The following is a 20,536-nucleotide window of genomic DNA, read 5'->3' as shown; positions in this document are numbered from 1 at the left end:
CTATCATGATCTCAGCACTTCTACAGTAGAACGAGAGGTAGAGACTGGAAATTCATGGGCCAGCTTAGCTTGGCATATGCAGCAGGGAACCCTAGCAAGACCCTGTCTCAAGTCAGGTGGAGGTCGGTGACCAGCCCCTGAGGTTCTGCTCACACATGAACACATACGCATATGCACTCACAGAGGTACAAAAACAAACAAACAAACAAACAAACAACCCAACCCATTATTTCTTTATTATACAAACCAGGTTCACTACTTTGTAATCTTTTTTTTTTTTTTTTTTTTTTTTTCTGTGCCCCTTCACCATTGCCTGAGACAGGGCTTCTCTGTGTGGCCTTGACTGTTCTGGAACTCACTCTGTAGTCCAGGCTGGCTTTGAACTCAGAGATCTACCTGACTCTGCCTCCCAAGTGCTGAGATTGAAGGTGTGTGCCACCACCTCTGGCCACCATTAATGTGGTTTTATTTATACACACACACACACACACACACACACACACACACACATACATACATATGTATATGTATACATAATAAAAGGAACCACTTATCAAGTAATTTATTCTGCCATAACAATCATTTCAGCCCCAGCTCTCCAAATCTGCCCCTGACAAGTCATGCCTTTTGCTTTCCAATGCAAGACATTTTAAGCAGGAAGCTTCAACAGAGAGGTCCCTTGCTGACTCCTTGCCTCTGCGCACTTGACCTATCTTTCTGAGCACCTGTCGGCTTCCTGCAGCTTCATAGTACATGTTCTAATGTGCACAAGACAGGCGTTCACCCTTCCAAACTGATCATGACACCATCGCCTCACGTGGGCGCTCACAAAAAGGAAGCCAGTGTTCGCTGCGCCTACTCTGGAATTTTCTCAGCATTGGTTGGACTCGGGTTCTCAGTGGACCCCTTTCTTCAACCAGCATCCTCTCCCTCGTGTCTCCACCTTTTTCTTTCCTCTCCTTTTTCTTCCTGGCAGGAGTCATTCAGGACACTCACACCCCCATGTGGGTCTTGCTGAAGGGGCCTTTGGGCTCTTCTGTCTGTCAGATTGGTGTGACCCCTAGGGTCCTCTGGATTAGGATCCCACGGTAGCCCAGTGGTCTTTGCATGTCTGTGGGGAAAGATGCCTATATCCCTCTGTGGTAGTCTAGGTATTTAGTGACTGGTTTAATCCTCAAGGTCAGTACACAGAGCAAGCTTGTCCTGTCCAGCATCAATTATACAAAGGTAGCTAGGAGGATCCTACTCTACAGATTGCCATGCTCAGGCCCCTCCTCAGGGGTTGATGAGGAGTCTGAAAGAGAAGGAAACTATGTGGCCTTGACACTCTCGGTCCTTAGCTGTCATCCATCTGCCCAGCTGCAGGTAACACCCGTGCTTCTTCCTGTAGTGAGCACACTTCTGAGCTCCCTAGGACCCTGTGGTGGGAGGAATGCAAAGGGCAGAACTGAGAGAAGAAGCGGTGAAGCAAAGCTTTGTTGCTCACAGGTATTCCCCGAGGGCTCAGCTGAGGCTCAGTGCTCCGTTCTAAGCAAGGGATGTGGTGTCTGTATGGCAGGTTAGGAGCTGGGACTGCAGAGACCTTTGTGTGGCACTAAGCAGCCTGGCTGAGCTGATGAAGTGGGAAGAGGCTGTGCAGATGGTCTGCGAGGACCAGAGGTGATGCTGGTCACCCTCAGAGGCCTGTTGGAGGGATGAGCTCCCCAAAGGGCCTCGCTGTCCTCATGCACCAGCCTCAGATGCTCAGAGGCAGTGGAGCTGGGAACTGTGGGCCCCATATAGGCAGTAGCCAGGAACTGTAGGCCCTCTGTGGCCTCGGGTTTGGGATCTGGTACAGAATTGGTCTCTGTGCTGTGACCTGTGTGCCAACAGCATCTTCACGCTTCCTGTCAGTAGGAGGCGGAGCCCTTTCTCATGGGAACAGTGATTCAAAACAGGAGAGCTGGTGGCGTCTCCCTGCACTACGCCCACATACCAAGCACTGTGGAAGGTCTGACTCGCCCATTATCAGGGGAAGCTGCCGTCATTCCCACGCGCCCTATCTCCTTACCCCTCCTCCCCCAGCACGAGGCTACATTAGCCTGGTCCCTTCAGACCCTACAGCAGGAGGCCACACTGCTTTGTGACCCACGGTCCTCAGGACCCGAAATCAAGGAACAGCTGCACACATACACACCTACTCACATATACATATACACACACATATATATGTGTTTACAAACACATATATGCATACACACCCTTCCTCACACACATACACACATGTGCACACACACATACATATACACACGTCCTCACACATACACACTCACATTCACATAACTCATTCTGACACACACACATACACATACACACACACACACACACACACACACACACACACACACACAACCACTTTCTTGAAAGAATTTTTTAAAATTCTTGTTCAAAACCACTGAATGCATGCTTTTTGAATAGGCTGGGTGGATTAATGAGAGCTTAATATGGGGCCTAGGGGAGAAAGAGGCCAAATTCCAGATCTCTACGTTTAACATGCGTTAACCAGCAACATGGCCCGACCACAGGCTACTCACATCCAGTCTGCACATAGACTTTGTTCTGTGATGTGTTTCTGTTACTTATTTATTTAGTGGTTGTGTGATAGTGCACACATGGAGGTCAGAGACAGCTTGCAGGAGTATGTTCACTTCCTTCAGCCATGTGGCTTCCGGGGCTCTAACTCAGGTTTTTAGACTTGGCAGCAAGTGCCGTCAGCAACTGCTTCATCTCTCTGGGCCTTAACTTGTTTTCTGGTTTTTGGTTTTTTTTTTTTAAAGATTTGTTTTATTATTTTTAGGTGTGTGTGTGCGCGTCTGTCAGTCTGCCTGCCTGTCTGTTGGGTGTGTGTGTGTGTGTGTGTGTGTGTGTGTGTGTGTGTGTGTGTGTGTGTGTGTGTGTTATATCCATTTGCCTGCTAATGCATGTAAATGCTAGAGGCATTGGCTCCTCCTGGATCTGGAGTTACAGACAGTTGGGAGCAGTCTGACCTGGGTGCAGGGAATCAAATCTGAGTCCTCTGGAGGAGCAGCCAGTGCTCTTAACCGCTGAACCATCTCTGTAGCCCTGTAATGTGTCTTAGGATGTTTGTCATATAGACTTATCAAGACCTGACGCTCCTCTATGACCTCATCAGACTGTTCTTCATAGATGGCAGTTTGAACACAGGTCCAGAGAAGGTGCCAGACACATGGTATCTGACAGCACTGATGACAGTGGCTGTGTGGCAGAGTGGGCACCCCCTGTTGGGGTGTAGACTAAGCCATGGGAAGTGTCCTGAGGCTTCAAAAGGTTTTCAGTAGACACTGGACCAAAATCGAGCAGATGGTAAGGGGCCGGATAGTTCCAGATGTTTTAGTGGAGCAGAAGTATTGTTTTCACTGGAATTTACTCTTCACATACCATCCACTCCCTTCTGGCTTGAACTCCAGCGTTGTGTGGAGGGGCAGACAGCAGCACCCGAAACCACTCCCCCACGCCGCGGGGACAGTTTTGGGAATGAATAGAACATATCAAGTCTATGTTCTGATGAGTTGGTGCTGGGGTAGATGGTTCCCGACATCTCTAGGAAGCACGAGGCTGATGCCTCGGGGACCCCAAAATGCGGACCCTGTGTTCAAGATATAGTCTCTTATTTAATTATGTGGACATCAAATCAGTGACATTTCTAATGGCAAATGATTGGCTGGTAATCAAAGTCCATCCCTAAAGTAATATTTGCATAATAAAATGTAGTGCTACAGTTAAACCGCTTTCTTACCAATGCACTCAGATGCTTAAAGTTTGATCTTTCTTTTAAAAACTCAGGATACCAAATTACATGTTCTGCGAAGACATTCCCCCTTTGTGTAAAACACTTGCATGTCAGATTGTCTCTAGATGGGTCGGATGTGGCATAAGATTTTAAAATGTGTAGGTAACTTCAACTGACTTCACTAGTATAAGTCAAAGGATCTCGGCAACCCTGTTTTCTGGGTTGCATTCTGTGACTCTTAAAAGGATGGAGTTCAATTGAAAATGTCTTGGAAGTATAAAATTGTGGGTCAGTTGTGAGTGCACCTTTTTAGCAGGCAATCACAGCCCCCAATCTGATGTCAGAGACCCTGTGGGTCATAGAATCAGACCCCAGGAGGACAGTGGACAAACAGTACTCAGCCAGGTCCCCTCCTCCAGCCTAGTTCCCATCTGAGCTAAGATGCAGTCCTGGGGGGCTGGAGAGCTGTCCGATTTATCATGAAATGTTTTGATCAGAGCTGACAGTCTTAAATGTGTAAATCACCCTTCTTCCTGCCCGTTTTCATCATTCTCTGTCTGCCTGTCTGTCTGTCAGTCTGTCTGCCTGTCTGTCGGTCTGTGTCACTCTCTTTTTAAGATTTTCCTGGGGTTTGAAGCTAGTTCTTCTCACCGTGAGGTTTGTTTTTGTTTCTATGTCTGTTCACAGCAAAGCATAGTCTCTCTGTTTAGATACAAGAAACTTCAGTGCATACATAAGAGACAGAATGAAGAGCTACAGTTGTGGCCTGTTTCACAGTGCCTTTCCCTCCAAACCTGGATACCCATCCTGTCTGTGGCTCTGTGGATTGCGGTCCCACTGCCCTGGAAACACATCCCCCCATGGAGGCAGGAGGCTGCTCAGATCCCGTGGGGCACCTTCCCCAGGATGCCAGCCTGCGTCCAGGCCAACCCCTCTTCTCTGTTGCTCTTCCTTCCGCCTGACAGTTGCTAGGAGCGGGGTGTGTGACATGCACAGGAAACGGCCCTGACAGGCCTAGTGAGAACTGCTTAGTCCACGGCAGCATGGCAGCATCAGGAAGCCTGCCCCTCTGTAACATTGCTCTGAAGCCTCGGGGAACACTACAGATGGGCCAAGCTCATGCCATCAGCGTTCTTCTGTGCTGGGCAGATGCAGACACTTGGTGTACTTACTGTTGCGTGTTTGTGAGTCAGATTCCTGCAGGATAGCCCAGCTGTACCCACATGGCGACAAACACAGGTGCACCTTGTTAGAACTGGAATGGAATTAAGGGACAGTCAGGAGGAGGGAATGGGCCAAGCAGTTACTTCTTCCTCTCGGGTCTGCTGTGACCTAGCATTGCAGGGGGGCAGTTATTCCTAGAGCCCCATTTGGACAAGAGTGTCTCTTGGGGCTTTCCCTAGAAGAGGATGGCCCTTCCTGTCCCTAGCAAAAGGTGTCCAGAGCCCTATATTCCATTGGTGACACTCCTGGCTACATCCCCCATTGCTCTGGGCATTTTAAAGACTGAGTGGTTACTTTTGTTCCTGAAACACTGGCAAGCTATGGTCACACATGATGACTTCATAACCATGGCCTTATGGAGACTTTACCTCCCCATCAGAATCCTGATGGGTGTCAGCTCTGACAGCGGAGAGAGCTGATGCATTGATGGTGCCTCAGGTACGACGGCATGGGCAACTGTGTCTTGGTGTCTTCCTGTGCTCAAAGCTCCTCTGTTTCTTTGCAGCCCATCTTTACCTGCCCTTGACTGGCAGCTACCGTCCCACTCTGGTCCATATGAGCTTCGGATTGAAGTGCAGCCCAAGTCTCACCACAGGGCTCACTATGAGACGGAAGGCAGCCGGGGGGCTGTGAAGGCATCGGCTGGAGGACACCCCGTCGTGCAGGTATGGTGTCTGCTGTGACTTGTCAAGCTCCTGCCTTGGTACTTCTCAGCCTAAAACAGATTTGGAGCCACAGCTAGGGACTTTCCTCAGACTTTAAACGCGGTCACCTCACACCTCAGTCAAATGTTAGCTATGTAGGATATCTCCTTTCGTCCTGAGCAGAGATGCTCCCTGCGTTCAGCAGAGTGATGTCCCAGTGAGTCCTTGTCAAACTGAAAAGGTCAAAAGTCAAAATGTGTTTACTGCCCCTCACTGGCCACACATCTTCACACAGGCGTGGCAAAGGCAGCATGCCAGCCACCTTTCTCCTCACAGAGGGGCTGGCTGTGCAAAATTCAAAGCGGAGTGTAGTTTTTCTGAGCAGCTATCACTTTCATACTGTTTTAAAAGAAAGACGGTAAGCAGGAGTAGTGTGAGTCAGGGGCTGTCTGTGGGTACCACACAGAGCTCTGCACCTCCTCTCTAATGCTTGTAAAGGTTTGCCCAAAACAGACATGCTTATAGATCCGGCGCCATTGCATCAACTGTTCTGCAGCCACATTCTCTCTCTAAAGTGCCCCTGCCCCTGGAGTAGATGCACACCCTCCACCCGCACACATGGGATTGGTAGAAGTGCCATGTCTTAGGCCTGCAGGACAGCCTGTGATCGTCAGCCTGCCTGGAGGCGTCTGGGGTAGGCTCTGAGGAAGCAGGTTACGAGATGGAGTTCTGAGGGGAAAGCGGCTGAGATGGGCACAGTCACACCTGTGGCTCTGGGGAAGAAAAACACTCAGTGTAGAGATACAGTGTTCACCAACAGTGGCCAGGAGGCCCAGCCACAGCCCAGAGCCACCTGTCCTTTCTCCACCTGGGCATCAGTGTGACATCCCAGTGAGCTGTGTGAGTTTGTCATTGCTTCCCTGTGTCCCACCTTTAGACATCTCCCCCTCAAGGCATTACTGTTTTACGTGCCACAGGGAAATGCTTGGTCTCTAGCTGACTCTGGTCACACGGTGTTATAGAGAGCTCTTTACCCCACTACCCCAACATCATAAACCCAGGTGCCCAACCTGTTATTTCAGGACTGATGCGAACCAGAAGGGGTACTCAGCAGGGCACCCTGTACTTTTATTTTATTCCATTTAGGTAAATAAAAAGCTGGCAAGAGCAGGAGACCATGGAGACAAATGGCTGTTTGCCAACGCAGCAATCAGCCACATGGAACGAGCCAGGCGAGGTGCAGAAATGAAGCACTTTAGCCGTGCTCGTGAGTGATATTAAGGTGATATTTGTGGCCTCTGCGCCTGGTGCCAATTAATACCCACTCTGTTAGCTGCTTGACGTGATAAAATGCGGGAGCCATCCGCACACAGCAGCCAGCTTGACATTTTAAGTTTCTACCTTCCCAGGTGGAAGAGGTCAGGTAGAGCCGCCCTCAGCTGTGCTGGGTAACGACAGGTATTTACCTCTCCTTTCCTGCTGTGGTTTTCAGTGAATGAAAGTGCATTATTGCTGAACGGAACAGATTTTAATAAGAGAGGAAATAAGTCTGTTAAAGAAAGGCGGCAAGCAAGTGCAGAGATAATGGCCAAGCGACCCCACTTGCTTGGATCTTATAGGCAAGTGGCGCTAGGCGAGTGCCAGGGTGGGGGTGGGGGTGGGGATGGGGTGCGTGTGCAAATACTGTGCCCTCATCAAAAAGATGAAGCTGCAGAGGAGAGTCTCCGCCATCTTGGGTTTGGTTTGTGTTAGTTGTAAGAATCTCTGCGGCTTTTGGGAGATAAAGCCACTAGCGGTGTGGGAAGCCTTGCGTTTTGTGGGATCTGTGTCTGTCAGATATGATTCGATGCCCGCTGCTGTGCGTGTATGTCAGGTGCTGGGTTGACACGCAGCCCCTGGAGAATCAGGCTCTTGGCGTCTTGGGCACGGGGCAACACTAACTATCAGTGCAGACGATATCCAGGAAATTGAGGCATTTCTGAGGAATGGTGAAATCTAAAACAGTGTTTAAGAAGCACCCTCTAAATTATTTAACATGGTGTTAGGGAAGGTGGCAAAACGAGGTCAGACTGGCGCTGCTTCCACAGAGTAGTCACCCCTGCCCCCTTCCTCAACACTGTTGAAAGGCAAAGAAAAAACCATCGCTAGCCCCAAATGCCAGGTTTTATTGCACGTCTCATTGTGAGAAATTAGAAGCTGAAGGAGTTTTCTGGAATATTTTCACAAAGTAAGCTCACATCTATGCCAGTGTGAGGTAAACAGCTAAAAAGAGGGCATTTTAGGGGGTTTGTTTGTTTGTTTGGTTGGTTGGTTGGTGGACCACAAATTAGATAAAAATAGAATTTGCATGTAATTATGAAACACACAAAAATAGAAAATTCTCTTGGTTGCCATGAAAGCACTGTAACCACAAAGTTCTACCCCAACTTCTGGGCTATTTTGACACACCCTTCAGTGCCATCATCTCTGGTGTCTAACTGCCTCGCTCGTGGAGGTGGGTGCATTACGCAGCAGTCTGGGCGAGGCCATGGGCCAGCCCACATGTCCACTATGCAGCCACTCCACGAACCATTTTGCAGCCAGAAGTCTCTGTTGCGTTCCTAACTGTTCAGGGCTTCCGTCTCACACAAGAACCCCCCAGAAGCTCTCTAGCTGAAGTTCAGTGCTGTGACTGTGTAGATCCACCACCGTGTTTCCTTCTGTGTCTAAAGAAGTTTCTCTATAAAGACAGCAGCAACCTACAAAATGGAAAACCCTAGTAGTTCCCAAGAAGACAGTGGTAAAAGGGAGACGTGCCCCTTAGACATGGGGTCCAGAAAGAGGCTTCTGGGTAATGGTCCTCTTCTTATATGTGTTGTTGGGGACACTGACCAGACTTGGACACACTGGTAGAACCAAAGGCCATGCGTTTTGGACAAGGAAAGGGGGGGAGAGTCGCCTGTATCTGGCCCAGATTTGCTCTCAGTGGAGAGACCAGTATCAGTGAAGTACCTGCCTAAATTGTTTGTCTGGTGGAAGGCTTCAGGCCCTCTCCCTGCTTGAGACTTTTCCTTGGCATCAGCATTCTTGGGACTCACTGATTTCCACCTGGGGGCGGGTGGGGTGGTGCCTCTTCTTCTTATGTAGATGTCTTTTTCATGCTATGACTAACCATTCAAAATGGCCACAGGCCCCCACTAGCCATATTCTGCAATCACCAAGCTACCTCGTCTTCAAGATTTCTGGCCTTATAATCTGCCATCATCTGGGAAACGTCACACAAAACCAAAAGGAGCAGCCACAGGTTATTCTGGAATTCAAAGAAGGGCAGCTAAGAGCTTTCCTGGCAGCTCCCAGGACCAGTTTAAGAGCTACCTTGCATCTCCTAGGTGGACATGGTCTGTGTAAAGTCTATAGGGGTATCCTTGGTGACAGGGTGGCTCCCCTTACCTGCCTTCAGTTACAACTGTCTTATCAGTTATGGAGAGAGGGGCCCCAATGTCTTTCTGTAGTGTGCTGTCACATTGAAACCGGTGAGAAAAGACCTAGATTTTCCTTGACTATGAAACTTGCCTTGGTAGAACAGATATCACAGATGCTCTGGGTAAGCAGGAGCATCTGGTTAGGGCCTCTCCAGCACTCCACAGCAAGACTGTATTAGTCATCACCCTTGCCTAAGAAGGTCCATCCTGACCTCGATCTGGTCTCCAGCTATCAGGTCTCCAAGTGTGTTGGGCCTTCGCCACTGCTCCCTGAGGATCTAAAGTCTCCAGAAGCTAGGCAGGGGATGTCTAGGTTGTCCTAGAGAGAGAACTGTGGCCTTGTGGGCTCCTTCCTTTAGCATCCCCGCCTCCCAAGGGCATGTGATGCTTTGTGGTCAGAGGATCATCTCCCACCCTAGGGGTCACAGACTCCAGCTCTGTTTACCAATCACCAAAATGACTTGCCCGATAGCATCTGCGCATCACACACAGGCCCGCTCTGCTTGAATAATTAATAGGCCGCTGAAATATGACCACTCAGGAGCTGGTCGGTTCCTGACATTCGGGTTTGCAGCATGGCACTTGTCATTTAGGACAGTGACCAGCGTGGCTCTTGCCTGGCATTGAAGGACTCAGATCAGAGAGACACTGACAGTGGCCCAGACAAGTGACCCTAGACTCCTTGTGGATACAAGCGATAGACTCTAAGGGGACAGACAGTGGGTAATTGAGGATCTCACAGAACCGGGGCAGAGTCATAGAGGAAGCCATGACAAACCTTGGCTTGTGCTCCAGCACAAGAGCCAGGCAGAGGCCGGGGGGGTGGGGGGGGTGTCTCATGGCCTTAAGGACCCTTCAGAGGTCACTTAGCTTGTCCTCCTCCCATATAGATTCATGGCAGGTGCACTTTCTATCAAGACATTTGACAGCCGAGAGATGACTTGTGTTTCTCAGGTTGTTAAAATTGTCTTCAAGCCAGGCTCTAATTAAAATGGCTTTTCTTTCTTGGTGATGTCTTTCCTTCCAAGTGCCAGAGGAAATTTAGAGTGTCAAAAGTACTGTGAGGAACCAGTTCCTGAGGTGTTTCTGACCTGTGGCCAAAAGGAACCCTGTGCTTTGGTTTAGTGGCCTGGAATGCTCTGTTGTGTGTAGCCTACTTCCTCAAGTCTCCCAGGTGTAGTCTCTGGAATATATACCCTTGGAGGTTTACAGGGAGTCAGGACCCTTCACGGGCCAATGAGGGGGTTTTGCTAGGTGTTCTGGTCAGAGTGCCAGTGCCTGGGGAGGAGCCATGAAATAGGGCACCTCACTCTGGCTAGGGCTGCAAGCCATTAAAACATGCATATAGCAGAGGTCAGCCTGCAACCCTGCCCCCCAAGCAGAAACACGCTGGCCCTAGTCTGCCCAGAGCCAGACAACCTGCATGAGGTCTGGATTAATTTTTTATGGATCAGCCTGGGCGCTGCATGGAGTCCTCTCTCCTTTCAGGACATTTCAAGGTCCATCATGCACAGGGTAACTCTGCTGGTCACCTGGATGCTGCCTTTCCCTTCTGCATGTGCGCTCAGTCCATTGTTCAGAAAACACAAGATTTCATGGGAGTCCCACGAGGGAAGGTGTGGCTCCCTGAACACACTGCAGCTTTGCTTACTGTACAAGCTCCCAATACCAAAGCAAAGGGCCATAGAGGAGTCATGGGGAGAGATGAGCTCTCATACCCAGTTCAATAGTGAAGTAGTGACAGCTCTGTTTGCTTACACTGTCTACAGCAGTGTAACTGAAAAAACTAACTGCCTCTGTTAAGCTCTACTGATGTATTCAAGACCAAGGCTTCATATGAGCTCTTAGTGTCCATTTTTTAGCTCATTTCAGAGCTAGCTAGTAGAGTCAGAAGCAGTGAGGGCACTGTGTGAGTACCTGGGAGCAAAGACAAGACAGGACTACAAGCAGAACCCTCCCTCCCAAAACAAGGAGCCTGCATGTAGCGAGTCTTTGCTACTTTGTGAGTTCTCCTTTTTCCCACCTCTTATCTCCCCAGTTTTACTCCCCATCACTAGATAGGAGAGAAAAAAAGGATAGGTGTGTGTGTGTGTGTGTGTGTGTGTGTGTGTGTGTGTGTGTGTGTGTGTGTGTGAGAGAGAGAGAGAGAGAGAGAGAGAGAGGGAGGGAGGGAGGGAGGGAGCCCCGATTCTAGTTCCTTCGTTTGCTTGTTTCTTCTTTGAGCACAACTACTAACAAGCTGTAACCAGCACCCCACCCCCAACAACCAACAACCACCCGCTCTGCCTCTCAGGGCTCTAGCATTTCTATGCCCTCTGAAAAGTTCTCAGAATGCCAAACATCCTCATAGAAACTATCTGCAGCTGGCAAAACCATGCCTGTGCTAGAGCACGAGGCAAATCATAGTCAGCTGCTGCAAAGCAACCTCACATCCCCACACCTGGGATTAAAACGAAAGCACGTTCTTACACTAGTTCTGTGTTTTTTTTAAAAAAAGAAAAAAGCCCAAATTCCAGATTTCTCACTACATCTGCAGGCGGATCACCAAGTCTCCAGACCTGACCGGGAAGCGGTGGCTTCTTTGTCTCAAGCTAGGAAGAGTTTCATGATGACATCTGGGCCACAGAGCCTGCTGGTGGCTTTCTAGTCACGTGCCGTCAGAGCTTGCTCTTGCTTAGGTCCAGATGAAAAAGATCCAGTCAAGCCCTTCTCCTGCCCTAAGCTCTCAAACACTGGTAACTGGAGATAAAACAAGAACTGACCTTTCTAGCAACAGTGATGGCAGGAAGCGGTAGGTCTCCAGCTGGCTCAGGATCCTGCAGGGGCCCTCTTCCTGGTGACTGCGGCTTCGCTTGGTCCTGAGGACCCGTGGGCAGCTGTTCTGATGTGTAGAAGATAGAGATTGTGGGTGTGAAGCTGTGATGGTAGAGGGTGCTCTCTCGGGAGTCCGGGAAGAATGGGTGCTTTCTCCCCTGGGTCTGTTGTGTGACCGTCCACGACTCAGGCCCGCCATGGGAGGTGCAGGTTGATTGGGCCTGCTGACTTGTGCCTTCCCTGGCCTAGTGGCCTGGTTTTCATCTCCTGGGAGAGCACTGGGCTGCTTCCTGTGTGGATGGAGGCAGTTTGGTCTGCATCAGCACAGATGGCCGCAGGCCTTGTCTAGGCAGGCACACAGTTATGACCTCACTGGTCATTTGCGTAGATAGTCTCAGCTTGGACCTCAGGCCGGGAGAAGGAGCAGACTGAGAGTTGGTGCCCCTCTAGTGTGGCATCCAGAATCCTGGCAGCCACAGGCTGAACTCCGCAAGATGGAAGGGTAGCAGTTCAGAACAGCAAGCCATATTTTGTAGGATTTCCTTGCATGGCTGGACCTGGTGTCACCGTGGTGGCATGGTGTGACGTACTACATGGCATGGTATAGGAGGCTGCTCCTGAGGGAACTGGAAACCAAGGGCCTTTGTGCCCTGTGCACAAGGTAAGCACTAGCCTAGAGTGTCACCCTGGAGTCTGGATAATTCCCAGGCGGGTGTACAGGCGGCTGCTTTCTGAGTCTGTGGTGACTAGTCTATGAGATCTGTGTTGGCAGTTTCTGTATCTGCTCGGCAGCTTTGCTGAGGGCCTCTACTGGCTTTTGGTGCCTCTTTCCTCTGATTTGGATGGGCAGAGAGTGGGTGAACGCTGCCATCTGCAGGGCCAGCCTCAGGGATGCTAAATCCTACTCAATACACAGAGATGATCCAGATTGATATGCATGGGGCTGATTAGGCTGTGAATCCTGGCCACACTGACAGGTCCTGAGGACATTGAATCGTCCCTACCCCCGTTGGGGGGCGGGAAGCTTTAAAACCTTCTTTGCAGCTGCTGATTTGTGGGTGATCTTCCCCACCTGCATGTTGCCTCAGGTTGAGACCCCCTTTCTCCCCTGGCCCCTTCGGCCCCCTCAGGCTTGGTGGGGATCAGTCCTGTGCAGAGGTACCATTGATCTTGTGCAGAACCATGGATCCTGATTCAGCCAAATGCCCTTGGTTCAAAATTCCCACAACAACTGGTTGATGTCCAGATCTTGAAGGGGAATCCCATCCGCTTCTAACTGAGGAGCAGAGGTGCTGAGCTGCAGCCGGCTACAGCGTGTGTGGACTGCAGCCTCCCTGAGGAGCAGGCCTAAGATCCACTCGCAGCTGCATCCTGGCTGTGCCTGTGAGCCGCATCCCTCAGATGTCCACTCTGAGCTAGTCTGGGGGTCCTGCTGTTGCTTGTGGCACCACAGGTCACAGAATTTGCATCCAGTGAATATCTGAGGCTCAGTAAAAAAAAATGTCAGGAAACTGATTTCTCCTTGGCCTTCCCCTACCCCACTTCCTGTCTACCTCAGCCTCCTTCAGCCCTGGAGGGAAGCACAGAATTTGGGAGTGAACTATTTCCTGGCATGGGGCCGAAGCTCACTTTCCAGGACCCTGTATGTCTGACCTCAGGAGTGGCACAAGATGGCACTTGAGGCACCCACACATACTCTGGGCCTTGGTAGCATGCGAGCTTCGCAGATGAAGACAGGGACCCAGGGCTCTAAAACTGACAGGCTGAAGACTGTCAGTTCAAGCAGCAGAGAGCCACAAAGCTCACAGTCCCTTTCTGAAAGGACAGAGTGCGCCTTCCTCCTTGAGAACACGTACCAGGACCTCTTATGTGAGGAGGGGACAGGTGCTGGGAGGTGGGGGGCTGGCTTCTCAGGCCCCTGCAGGGAAGAAGAGGCGTGGTCGAGCTGGGCGCCTGACTTGAGACTCGCGGTTTTTGTCAGTGCTTCAGGACCGTCAGACCTTCTCCACAGGAAATCCTTCACTGTGGTGGAGATGAAGTTCGTGTCCTGGGCGTCCTAGGCAGGCATGCTACCACTTGAGCTACCCCCACAGCCCCAAGAGACATTTCTGAGTAAATTAAACACCTGATTATTAGAGGCCTGGAACAGCTTCAGGCCCTCAGCAAGGTGGAATGACTTTGCCTATGGAAATCAAGTCCCCATGAAGGTGTGACATGCGAGGTTCCCACTGAGGGCCTGGCAGGCACTGCCAGTGTGTGTGGTCTCTGGCATTCATGCTGAAATATTTACATAGCTACACCCACTTTGATTCTTGTTTTTTATGTTTCTGCCTATTCAGAACGATAGAGAAAGTTAGGAGTTGCGTGCCGTCTCTCTCGGCTTCTCTGGGCAGGTCCTCAGCTTTAGACTTCTTCTGTGAGGCCATATGTGCACTGGTCACTAGCCCTCAGGATCTGGCGAACAACACTAAACCTGTTTTGTCTGTGTTTGTAAACATGGTTTTGAACGATAGCACGATAATTGTCCTCATAGAGAGAGTCCTCAGAATTACATGGTACACATTAAGTGTTACTATGGGCTCATGTCACATATGTGCACATACAAAATCAAGTGCACACAGTCCCATAAACATTGCTTGCTCACCCAGGCACACATTCATGAAGTAAATGCCCAGGCTCCAAAACATATGTGCTCATAACACACACACACACACACACATACATACATACATACACATATTCATGACGTACACATGCAAACAATTCCCACAAGGGCATATTTACACCAGTTTATATATACATACATGTATAAACACATGCATAGGCATTCATAAACAGGTGCACACATGTCACATGTATCAGTATGTCACACACATGCACACTAAGCCAGGCAATGTTTGTTCTTTTTGGTTTTGTTTGCAGACAGAGCTAATCACTAGCATAAATCCTGTGGGTAGCACACTCCACTGAGCAGCAGTAATGGTTAAGTCCTGCCCCCTGTGCTAGGGAGCTGTGCCAGACACTCTGTCTGTGCCTGTCTCATGGGAAGCCCTGGGGCCTTGTGGCCTGCAGTCATTACTCAGAGGACCTGGATTTCCCTGAGTTTTGTATTCGATGGGACACAGGAGCTCAGTGTGTGAGAACCTAATAGTGCGAAGTGCTTCTCCTAGTTATGCGGACCGGGCCGGGCAGTGTCTGCTTGGCATCCTTCCAGGTGCTGCTCTGAATATGTAAAATTGTTTTTCTTTTGTTTTTGCAATAGAAGCTAAGCAAATTCTCTACCATTGTCTTTCACTCCTAATCTCATTTTTAACTCTTTACTTTGGAATAGCAATCTCATTGAGCCATCCAAGCTGGCCTTGAACTCAGTCAGTCTGTAACCCATTCAGGCTTTGATTGTGTGATCCTTCTGCCTTGGACTCTGAGTGCTGGAATTATAGGTAGCAGCACACAGCCCGGCTCTAAAGTTTCGCTTTCATTCTCCTACTGAGTGTCTGTGAGGACTCATGCCCTCGCTGGTCGCTTCTATCCTCCAAGACAGGCACACAGTGGCATCTGGAGTGACAAACAGTTGAGATGTTTCCACAATGGTCGTTCTGAGAGGGTCACCTTTGCCAAAGAGCAGCAGATCCCCCACTGTCTGTGCCTCTGGCTAAAACTGCTGTGATTGTCCCTACCTCACTAGAGTGACACTTGGCCCCTACCCTCTCATGTTGTGGGGCAGGAAGATGGATGGGTCAGACCTGGCTCCTTTGGGTGCAGTGAGGCCTCCAGGGCAGAGTGGTGAGTTCTCACCAGGGTGCCTCTGTGCCCCGCTAGGAGACCAGTACTCTGCAGTCTCCAGGAGAGGGAAGTAGAACTTCCAATAACAGAAAACTTGCCGTCTCTGGGAAGAGATGCTCCGGGCAGTGGTGTTTGTAATGAAGAAATGGGGCTGAAAACAATCTGAGATAATGTGAATAAAACACAAGCTCGTAATTAACCAAGTAGAGGAAATTTAGGTTTAAAAAATAGTGGAACCCACCCTGGGTGTGATCCCCAGCCAGAAGGAGGGAAAGTGAAACCAATTTGTGAACTGATTTCTCTTGTCTTCTGGGATATCCTGGCACACTAATGTTACTCGGGGTCTTAAAAGCAAATTTCCCTTTAAGTTGACTATTTCAAGTACACATCATGTCACGGTGGAAGGATGTCACATGACAGTGTCCTCGGCTTAGTAACCAAATCAGAGTGACTGGCTGAAAGGCAAGCGGTTTTCATCAGTTAATTGGCTCTGTTAATTCAGACCTTCCCTCACTGTGTATGAAGGTGTGCTTGTTGGCCCAACTCCAGCACGGAATAAATTTGTCCTCCATCAGTCTGTTGGCCTGTCATCTCGCTGTGTAAGTGCTGAGGTGGCACAGGAGCTAAAAACAAACATTTTAATGTGCAGGAAACTAAGGAGCACTTGCACTGTGCAAATGGAATAATGCATTTTGTTTCGCTTAGAGGGAAGCCAAGGAGACTTGGGTCTGACAGGTAACTTAATAAATGTTGTTCTGACAGACACTGTGAGGAGCAAGAGGCAGAAGGCCCATGCAGCGAGATGTGTGAAGTAGCTTAGATTTCTTTTCTTAAAGTGAACTTTGTGCTTTAAATAATAGATATTTACCTCCCAGGTTAAGCCTTAAATATTCCTATTTTCACTGAAATGACATGTTTCCAAAGGGTAAAATTATACTGTGTTCACTGCCTTCCATGCCTTAAGAAGCCTGTCCTAGCAGGGGTCCTGGGGGAATTTTGAGTTGTCATTTTAAAGTCATCTGACCCAAGCCAGGCTGGGCTAGAGCCTTGGGCCACTCTGAGCCTTGCCCACTGAGAAGGTTTTAGTCATAGATTTATTTATATATTCTCGTGTTAAATTTCACAAGATAGAATACTGGCACAATTTGTCTCTGATTTTTATTTTTATTATTATTATTTTTTTACATTTCACACTGTGAAACTATTCTAATCCAATGTGCATTAATGGTTTCTTAGTAGGTGTTGAGGGGCCTGGACAGAGCAGCCTTCGTTATTGACCACTCTGTGTACTGTCTGCAGGGACTTCTGTGCTCAGACAGCTTCATAGTTTAGAAGGGAAAGGCACTCCGCTCCCACAGAATTAGACAGTGCTAGCTGTGACCACTCTGGCCCAAGGGGGGCAGAGGTGGCTTTCTGTGATCATGGCCTTAGATGGGAGACTCCATGTTGTATCTGCGATATTCGTTCAGTCAGTCAGCCCACAGCAAATGGGGGAGTTTGGTGGGGGAGGAGGAGGAAGGCCCTGTGCATTCTGGCTTCACCAGCCTTAAGCAAGGCTCCCCACTGTGTTGTCTCATGATGACAGGGGGACCTGTGGACAACAGGCACCCTCCAAATTCACATACATGTGTCCTTGGCACATAGCCCACCTGAAAGTATCTGCACAGGCCATTAGTGAATCCAAAGTGATCTGTTTCACAGACGCTGTGACTACATGACAAAACAGACACAGTCCCTGGCCCGTAGCTCCTGCTCCAAGCCCAGAGTACAGTCTTTCCAACCTGACCCAGTGCACTGCCACCGCATCTGCTACACAGAGTGTCTCATGCAGGGTTCCTCCTCAACACTCATAAAGCCACCTAGATGATGGCTAGAGTCTTTGTTGGTTGTGCTGTATGCACCCAAGGCTTGTCACAGGACAAGCATTAATTTTAAACATCAACCAGCAGAGCTTATAATGCTGCTCAGAGGCCTGGGAAGACAAGGGTCCCTTGGAGCCACCTACTGTTGTCAGGGAGTGGCCAGGATGCACAGTCAGGCATAGGGTAACAGTCACCAGCCCGCCTTCACAGCACAGATCTTTGTGTGCACAGTTGTGACATCAGCCACGGGGACCAGTGGGCTCCCCATCATGCAGTGTGCTGTGAACACTCTATCCAGGGCTGTCCTGCCTGGTGAGCTGTCATAGAGGACTAGTGTTCTCAGCCCCAGCTTTCCTCCTATCCCCAGAAGTGAACTGGTCTTAGCCTCATCCCTGGCCCTCAGCTCCCTGACTGTGCAGACCTCTCTCCTGACACTGGTCAGGAATAGGCCATCTGACAGGATTCTTTTTGGGGACTCAAGTTCAAGAATAGTTCCTTTTCCCTTTAGAGGAATCAGGTGAGGGTCTACGTCTTTTGCTGACATGGTATGGAGAGATGGTTCCTGTGGATTGAGCTATACTGTGGGGTCTCTAGGTGGAAGGGCACAGGGGTCTCTGGGCCATTTCTTACTCTCAAGTCTAAACCTTGTGTGTCTGTACTGAGGAGTCTCTGAGTCTTGGAGAGAATTTGTGGGCATACAGAAAGTCATCCCAGCTTGCCTCGCGGGGATTTGAGTTAGGAAAGCAGAGGGTTTTGCTGAAGAAAAATGGTTGGGGTACAGGGCCAGCCTTGGAAGGTCAGTCTTCCGGAAGCTGCCAGGTGTCTACCACCTTGTGCCAACTCAGCAGGAAGAGGACAGAGTGTCTCCTGAGCCCACGTGGAGGTCTGCCAGCCTCTATGTGGAGGCATACGCTTTCACTCCAGCCGCCAGAGGTGAGCCCTGGGTGGGGCTCCTACCCCACCTGGACTCCTTTGCTTCTTGAGGCCTCGGCCCTATTAGCTTCTACTGAGTGGGGAACACATTTTTCTTGCTGCTGGTGGTGGCTGTGGGGCTGATAATTGAACTTGGGGGTTTGAGCTGTACCTGTTTGAAGTCCAGGCCTAGCCCCTAGTCCTTTCATCTCGAGGTAGGGCTGGCACTGGCTATGTGCCATGTGCTGGTGGATCACAGGACCTAATGAAACCCACGGTGCCTATGCCCCTCCTAATGAGCCACTGGCATGCATCAGGCCAGAGGCGGTGGCTGAGGCCTTTACATGAGGGACATGTGAGGGGCCCACTGCCTTGTAAAAAGCCAATACCCAGGACCCACATCAAAATCGAGCAGCAGCTAATTGCACTGTCTGATTTTTCTGGTTCCTATTTCTAGGTTTCATTGTTTTTTTCCAATGTTTTAAAAATGAAAGGCTCAACTCTCTACCAGCCCATATGGCTGGAATTGCACTGGAAAGACAAGAAGTAAGTGGGCAAGCCTGGGCCCTCTGTAGTCTCTCTCTTCCCTGTAACCCCCCTTTCCCATTCCAAGAATTTGTGGATCCACATCTTATGGCTGAGGCTTCCTCCCCCAACCCCATTGGTGTCTGTTCCACCCCAGCACTTCCCTCTCTGTGCTCAGGACCCTTGAAGGCTGCCTGGTGCTTACTGGTGGGTGCTGCTCACCACCCTCCTGTCTTCTGTTGCTAAAACCAAACTCCTAGTAATTCCTTGACTCGTCTCAGGTCTCCACCTAAGTGTCACTGTTGGCTCTGAGTTCCATGTCCAGCCCTCAGCCCTTCTGCTACCTTGTGGCCAGGTGATTTCTTTGTGGCCTCCATGAGGGGCTGTGGGATTAGCCATTGTCAAAGTGAGTGACAGTGGCCAGGGGAGGCTGTAGTCATTGACTCTGTCCTTAATGCCCATTGCAAGCACAGGTGGCTCCAGACATCCTATACTGTATAGCGTCCAACCCAGGCTTCCGTCAGGGCAGCAGGGCAGTATGGGGCATTGCAAGCATGGACTGTGAGGTGGCCAGATTTCAAGATTCTGAATAGAATGGTGGGATGAGGAGCCTCTACGAGTGAGGCAGAGGAGCCAAAGCCATGCCTGCAGGCTGCCTTTCCTTGGCTTGTATGAGTCTTTCCATCTAACACACCATCCTAGGATTCTCTGTGGTTGGGACCAGGGTTACCCTGTGCATACATATCATCTGCACCCATGAGGGCCTCTTGCACCTGCCTAAGAATGTGCCATACCTGAATGCCCATCACGGGTTCCATGGAGGCTGTAGGCTCTTGGTTGGTGGCTTGAAGACCTTTGTGTGGCGACCGTGGTGTTTTTACACATTTTGTGTCTATGACTCCCCTGAGGAGAGAACAATTTGGCTCTTTGATTGTTGCTGTCACAGTTGCTGTTTTCAAAGCCTTTGAAATTAGTCCAGTGAGAAGAGAGGTCACAAGAACAGTAGCAGAGTGAGCACAGCCTTCAGAACCAAACAGTTCTCAGGCCCTGCGGCACTGGAGTCCTCTCCCAGTCCTCCTCTGTCTTCACAGAGCCATGGAGGCTCCTCCCTGCCCCATTATTCTGCAAGCAGGGACTCTCTTTGTCCACAATCTCCCTGAGGATGCAATGCCTTGGTCCCAACATTTGTTAGTTGATGACCAAATGCCTTGCTGGAGATAAGACACTCGGCACTAATGACTAACAGTCATGCAGTCATGACAGGATGGCCTAGACACAGGTGTGTGTGTGTGTGTGTGTGTGTGTGTGTGTGTGTGTGTGTGTGTGTGTGTGTTTGGGAATCTGCAGGATTGATTTGGAGAAGCTGGAAAAGCCTCAGCTCTTTACTTTGGGAGGTGATGCTACCAGAGACAGAAGTCTGGCCGCCTGCATCCCTGCTCTGCTCCCCTGGCTTGGAAGGCTGTTCCTTCCTCAGAAGCCAGTTAGGAAGCCCCCACAGGACAGATGTGAGCTGGGAAGATA

At 49.9% G+C, this 20,536-nt stretch overlaps 1 protein-coding gene across 1 annotated transcript in view; it reads left to right on the top strand.

Annotated features, from left to right (window-relative positions):
- Positions 1-20,536, top strand: part of Nfatc1 (nuclear factor of activated T cells 1) — a 99,352-nt gene that overhangs the window by 18,170 nt on the left and 60,646 nt on the right. The window contains exon 3 of the mRNA XM_051163737.1: positions 5,520-5,679. Within this exon, the coding sequence (XP_051019694.1) occupies positions 5,520-5,679 (160 nt within the window). The remainder of the gene's footprint in view (positions 1-5,519; positions 5,680-20,536) is intronic.

This window comes from Acomys russatus, chromosome 20 (assembly GCF_903995435.1).
Source record: "Acomys russatus chromosome 20, mAcoRus1.1, whole genome shotgun sequence".
In the NCBI taxonomy this organism is placed as follows: Eukaryota; Metazoa; Chordata; class Mammalia; order Rodentia; family Muridae; genus Acomys; species Acomys russatus.
Note: the sequence above shows the minus strand (reverse complement) of the source record. Positions and strands in the feature narration are given on the sequence as shown.